Source organism: Gastrolobium bilobum, unplaced genomic scaffold, assembly GCF_033153095.1.
Source record: "Gastrolobium bilobum isolate Gb01-03AN ecotype WA unplaced genomic scaffold, APGP_CSIRO_Gbil_v1 utg1055, whole genome shotgun sequence".
Taxonomy (NCBI): domain Eukaryota; kingdom Viridiplantae; phylum Streptophyta; class Magnoliopsida; order Fabales; family Fabaceae; genus Gastrolobium; species Gastrolobium bilobum.
Genome location: NW_026896488.1, coordinates 70,485 through 76,667, shown reverse-complemented (window position 1 = coordinate 76,667; position 6,183 = coordinate 70,485). Strand labels below are relative to the sequence as shown.

The 6,183-nt window shown below is 34.5% G+C and overlaps 2 protein-coding genes across 2 annotated transcripts; one reads left to right on the top strand and one right to left on the bottom strand.

Annotated features, from left to right (window-relative positions):
* The first annotated feature begins 409 nt into the window (after positions 1-409).
* On the top strand, positions 410-1,337 carry LOC133299967 (uncharacterized). The gene is made up of 3 exons (XM_061499454.1): positions 410-696; positions 796-921; positions 1,061-1,337. Exons 1-3 carry the CDS (start codon positions 410-412, stop codon positions 1,335-1,337), a joined length of 690 nt encoding a protein of 229 aa, XP_061355438.1.
* A 2,605-nt stretch (positions 1,338-3,942) lies between these two features.
* Positions 3,943-5,437, bottom strand: LOC133299976 (putative NAC domain-containing protein 94). The gene is made up of 3 exons (XM_061499463.1): positions 5,257-5,437; positions 4,787-5,088; positions 3,943-4,695 (listed from the first exon to the last, which is right to left on the bottom strand). Exons 1-3 carry the CDS (start codon positions 5,435-5,437, stop codon positions 3,943-3,945), a joined length of 1,236 nt encoding a protein of 411 aa, XP_061355447.1.
* Positions 5,438-6,183: the final 746 nt, after the last annotated feature.

Below are 6,183 nucleotides of genomic sequence, written 5' to 3'. Positions count from 1 at the left end.
GAGCATTCTTTTCTGGCAGGATCCATGGACCAGTTTGCAGAAACCATTGAGAGAATTCACCATTAGCCCCTTGGATAACATAGACTTGTTGATGAAGAGTTCAGAAATGGTAAAGGAGAATTCTGGGGAGTGGAATTTGGAGTTGTTAAGGAAGAACCTTCAGGAGGAGGTGGTACAACATATAAGATCCATTCTTCCGCCTGCAGTTGACAGAGGAAAGGATCAACTGATACAAAAAGACAGTGTTGGTGTGAGTCAAATGGTTAAAAAGACATACAACAACATCATGGGTTTTGATAGACTGATGAGTGACCCAATTTGGAGAGTCATTTGGAAATAGAAAGGTGATAGAGGACATTATTCATGTGTTGAGGGATGCCATACTGTCATGTATGTGGATCAGTGATAGATGGTCAACTTGAAGGGAAGAATACTGACCAAAGAATTCACTGCTAAATGGGGAGGGATGCCATACTGTCATGTATGTGGATCAGTGATAGAGGACATTATTCATGTGTTTAGGGATTGCAGGAACGCTAAAGCAATTTGGGAAACATGGCTGGTAGGTGCTTTAAGAACTGACTTCTTCTCGTTAGATGTAAACGAGTGGATCAGGAAGAATCTGCTAGGAGGGTGGAAGCATAATCAGGTTTTGGAGTGGAAGGATGTGTTTATAACAACTATATGGAAACTATGGTTTTGGAGGAATGGTGAGGTTCATGACCCAAATTACTCTAGACCTTATAATCTCATCCAAGTTATTTCAAAATAAATCTTAGAAATTAAAAGTGTCAGGGAGGAATATGATGTTAGTAATTCCAATACTGAAGTGGAGTCGAGGGATAGATGGTCGGCTCCTGCGAATGGATGGTGGAAGATGAACATTGATGGAGCAGTGGAGAAAGTTTCTAACAATGCAACGTGTGGGGGCCTCATTAGAGATAAAAAAATGGAAGTGGGTGAAAGGGTTCACATACAAAATAGGTGTCTTTACACCACTGAAAGCGGAACTCTGGGCGATTTACAAAGGATTGAGAGTGGCTTGGAAATGTGGAGCTAGGAAACTGATTGTGGAAGGTGACTCCTCATTAGCTATGGGAGCTATAGAGGAAGGGGAAGACAATGGGGACGATGCTCAGCTAGTCAAGAGCATTAGAAACTGGCTGAATTTGAATTGGGAGATAAAACTTGTTGCGGTTCGAAGAAAGGCGAATAGATGTGCAGATTTTCTAGCACATTTTTCTTGTAATCTTGATGATGTTTTGGTTATGCACCTAGAACCTCCTGTTAGACTTGAGTGGTTGTTAGCTCAAGATGCTGGGGCTGTTAGTAATTAGTTTTTTTTTGTGTTATGGGCTAGTACCCCTTTTTCTTACTTAAAAAAACAAAAGACACACTCCCTCTTATTATGCATTGTTATTTTGGTTCAAATATGTAAGTCAGCAGTATCAATTGTCAAACAAGATAAAGACCTATCTCTGGTGGGTCACTAGGCACTTGATAATTTTCTCCTTACAGGATTCCAATTTAAAAGAATTAGCACTTCCCCATTTTCAAAGAGTGATTAAGTAGTGACTAAGTTGTTATTGTATCTTATATTTTCCATCTTCTCTAAATTCTCGGAAAACTCTTAGGATATATATACACATATATATATAAAGATATATATACATATATATATATATATATATATATATATATATATATATATATATAAGTAAGATCCTTTGACACCAGTGTCAAATTTAAAATTTGACACCTCATCTGATAGTCATTAAATCCAAAAAGATCAACGACTCAGATTTGTAAGCATGTGACACCTTTGATATTTTTTGATCTAACGGCTATCAGATGAGGTGTCAAACTTCAAATTTGACACTGGTGTCAAAGGATCCTACCTCATATATATATGTGTGTGTGTGTGTGTGTGTGTGTGTGTGTGGCTTTAATAGCTCAGTTGTTGCTACATATCAGAAAATTTGCAACAACACATATTTTCATCAGGATCTGATTATGTATTCTGGATTTTTTTTTATTCCACGATCTAATTCTGTATCTTAGTATAAATATATTTGTTGCAGCTTTTCCAAGCAACAATAAAAATGAGGAATCTTTTATATATATATATATACTTCTCCTTTCACATAAGAAATGCCTTCTTATGCGGCAGATACAACTTCTGTGGGCCCTATCCATTTTTTTTTAAAAGAAAGGTTGAGAGCAGAAATTGAAGTGAGAACATGAGATATTTTTGTTATCTAGCAAGAGATCTCTTTCCATGGTCCAGGACTACTTGGTCCTTGTGATATGTAAAAGGGATAAAATAAGGATTTAAAGGGACTATGATTTATTGATATAGTCTTGGACCATTTAAAAAATTCCGGTCAAACAGCACCAGAGGTATAAACTCTCTCTATATATATATATATTAAATGGAAGGACACATATTTAAGAGACGTTAAGTTGATGCCACAAGTAAGAACCATTAGATGCAGTTACTTTAAATTTGGGGCTCCTGACATGTCAGCTATTCCTTTAATATTCGGCAACCGCTTAACTTCATTTCCTTCAAATTAAATTTCTATAAAACAACCTAAGAATCATGTCTTTATATAGTTATACAGTATGTAACTTTGTGCATAAAATAAAATTCAAGGAGAAAATTAAGAGACATAAAATCTTAGTACATTTATTATTCTAATAAAAAAGATCTGGCACTAATGGTTAAAAAATAAATAAAACACAAATCAGCAAGTCATTAAAACAATTATACGATTACTCACAACCATATATATATATATATATGGGAAATGATACTCTCATGCAACATAAGATACCTATCTCATGTTATACACTCATAGAATTTTGTGCCAATTTTTTCTTTTCTTTTTTCTTTTCATTTTAAATTGTGGACCCCACATATTTGTATCACCCACATGAGATAGTACTCTCATGTAACATAAGATTAATAAACCCCTATATATATATATATATGAGGTAGGATCCTTTGACACCAGTGTCACATAATTTGTAAACATGTGACACAATTGATCTTTTTTGATCTAACGGCTCTCAGATGAGGTGTCAAATTTGAAATTTGACACTGGTGTCAAAGGATCCTACCTCATATATATGATTTTATTAATCTCATGTTAAAGAAGATAAGTTATATCATGTCATAGAGATAAACTTGTGAGCTCCACCACCTGAAAAAATAAAATAAAAATAAAAGAAAAAGGTGGCACAGTTATATCAAGGGTGTGTAGGAGAGAAAACTTATCTCATGTAACATGAGAATAGCTTTTTCCATATATATATATATATATATATATATATATATATATATATATATATATAGTAAAATCATTTCTATATCCGTTTTACGTACAACAAGGACAAATGTATGATTATGATTTCCACATTTAATACTTTCATCTTTTGTATAGTTATGATTCCCCGCATTTAATGCTTTCAAGTATATATATGGCAAGTATTTGATTGCTGCACGTACGATATCTATAGAAATGTAAACCTATGTATATATTATATACGATTTCTGAAAATTTCCTTATCATACATTAATAATTAATTACATCGTTTTCATTATGTATCTTAGAAGTGTGTTAACGTTAGTAAGTGCTTAGATATTCGCACTTTGATAATACACGCAATACCTCAAAATGGCCGGTTAGGGTCAATCTGTGTGTACAAGTCTGAAAATGAGGTCTGCAGTAGCATTGCTATCAGATTTCTATTCCATAGACATTTGAGTTCACATATTGCATCAAGCTACATAAACTTTTCAAAGTAATAACCTAAAAAGAAAAAGAAAAAATCCCATGCACGTGCTAATGTAAATTGAACAGAAATCTAAGTTAAAAAGTCAGAGTCACTAGTTACTGCCTACTAGAAGCTATTAAAACAAAGGCTTCTAAAATGTACTTAAGTATAGCACTTGGTTGTGGAATAACTAGAGGGCACATCACAAGGACAAGATGAATCATCCCAAAGCAGATTTGACTTCCATGCATCGCCAATATTGAAAGGAAAACCAATGGATGGTACTACTGTCTCCAACTCTTGGTCATCAACACGAGGCATGTTCACATTAGCTACCTTTACCAATGCATTATCATATTGGTTTCCAAATGTGGCTTGCATCTCACGTAGAAATGGAATTGGATAGCTATTACAGTGCTCTTGCAACCCACCACCATAGTTTGTAGTTGTGTCCTCATTGGTCTTACTAAAATCTCCAAGCACTGAGGATGACATATTCAACAACATGGATGAAATATCCATTGTGGATTTTGCATTAGTATTACATGTTTCAAGTGGAGATGAGAATATCATGCTAGTGCTAAGGTCTCCATTATTAGGTATTGGCAAATGATCAAAGGCTTTGTAAAGCAACGGGTTAATAATGGATTTATAAGAGGCAATATCTAAAGGACAAAGAGTACTACTATTAGTGGTTAAGTGTTGGATATCACAGTTGTTAATACAGAACTGGTTGGCTAAGCTAGTTTTCTTTGTCAATGGCATGTTGCCTGAACAAAACTGGGTGATTTCCTGATTTTGGGTTAGCATATCAGAGGTTCTTGTTTCAGGTATTGAAGAGACCCAAGAGTGTGACACAGCTCTCTGAGCTGTAGAATTGGTTTTCTTGAATATCCTGCAGATTGCCCAAGATTCCTGAAAGTTCAAAAAATAAAAAAAAGTTAATTAAAATTTATAGCTTTGATATATAAGAAAATAAAAGTTTGGATATGTAAGTTTTACTCACATTAACTGGAATGGTCTTGTCTATGAACTTCTTTGGGGATAGTGAGTCAGTGAGAGAAGGTAACCTGAACTCATGCATCATCCAATCAGTTTTTACTCCTTTGGCAGCTCTGCCTTTGTAAAAGACTAAGGATTTCTTAAGGCCAATACACTTGGAACCTTCTGAGGAGTAAATAGGCCTATCAGTCCCTGTAGCTTTCCAGAACCCTGCTCCAGTTACCCTATTAGGCCTTGCACTGTTTCTGTATTTTCTGTCTCTTGGACAGTAGAAATACCACTCTTTCTCTCCTGTACTGGCCAACTCTGCACACATTATAATCATTAACGAAAAAACAAAACCTTGTTAGATACCATTAGAGACCCTTAATTAACAAAAGAAAAAAGTGCTAAGTTCAAGTTGAAAGAAGTGCTTATAAGAGGTTTTATATATGAACCAAGCCAGATATATATATATATATATATATGTCTTACTTGGAAGATCCCAAGGATCATATTTATAGATATCAAGCTGCTTGATGAGCTCAATAGACAAAGGCCTCTGTTGAATTTTTCTCTTGAGATAGAACCCAACAAGCTCCTCATCAGTTGGATGAAACCTAAACCCTGGTAACATAACTTCATCAAGTTTCTCAACATCATTTCTCTCTTCCATATCTCAACCTATTTTCTTCTAGAAATATAAAGCCTAACCCTCTTCAATATGGAGAAAAAAGAGAGATTTCCTTTGTTGTGACTCCGACAGATTTTTTAACCAAAACCAGTTAGAAAAAACAAAAAACAAAAACAAAAGTGGAAGCTGCTTTCAAAGAGATGGCTAAAAGTTTTGAAGAATAAGAACATAACAACCCTAAAAGAAGTGCATGAAAATATTGAAAAACTTGAAAGAGAAAAGAAGAGGAAGGTGAGAGTGAAGTCCACTTAATTTGAAGCCATTATATGCTTCCTGAGAAGGGGTCTGCCTCCGAAGGATTAGCCGTCTTTTCTGGTGACTTTTAAAGGAGTGTGTGTTTTAGGTTTGATTCTTAAGAACAAGCAAAAGGCAAGACTCTTAAAATTGAACAACTACCAAGAAAGAAATTAAAGCCATTAAGTATTTAAGTCAAGAAGAGAATAGATTAAGAGATTTTATACTATAGTGTTTCTTACTTGTACTTTGTAACCCTTTTTTTCAGTGATTTGTCTATGAGACTATGACCTAAATGGTAGAATCTCAATAAACTGACAAATTTGCAGCTTCAGGGGATTATGATCTTATATTTAATTACCCTTTAATGTTTAGGTCTATCCACTACAAGCCAAGACATCATATTAAAGTTCCAAGTAAGTAATGATATTTATATAATTTAGTGTTTGAAACTTTGAAATATCATTTGGAAACGTGGGGGTGAACCAGATTCC

Excerpts from the sequence above, each read along its gene's own strand:
- LOC133299976 (XM_061499463.1), bottom strand. The coding sequence starts at position 5,437 with ATGGAAGAGAGAAATGATGTTGAGAAACTTGATGAAGTTATGTTACCA. Across the intron at positions 5,089-5,256 it reads TGATCCTTGGGATCTTCCAA|AGTTGGCCAGTACAGGAGAG; the intron begins GTAAGACATATA and ends TAATGTGTGCAG. Across the intron at positions 4,696-4,786 it reads ACAAGACCATTCCAGTTAAT|GAATCTTGGGCAATCTGCAG; the intron begins GTGAGTAAAACT and ends TTGAACTTTCAG.
- LOC133299967 (XM_061499454.1), top strand. The coding sequence starts at position 410 with ATGGTCAACTTGAAGGGAAGAATACTGACCAAAGAATTCACTGCTAAA. Across the intron at positions 697-795 it reads ACAACTATATGGAAACTATG|GGAGGAATATGATGTTAGTA; the intron begins GTTTTGGAGGAA and ends TAAAAGTGTCAG. Across the intron at positions 922-1,060 it reads AAAGTTTCTAACAATGCAAC|GAAACTGATTGTGGAAGGTG; the intron begins GTGTGGGGGCCT and ends ATGTGGAGCTAG.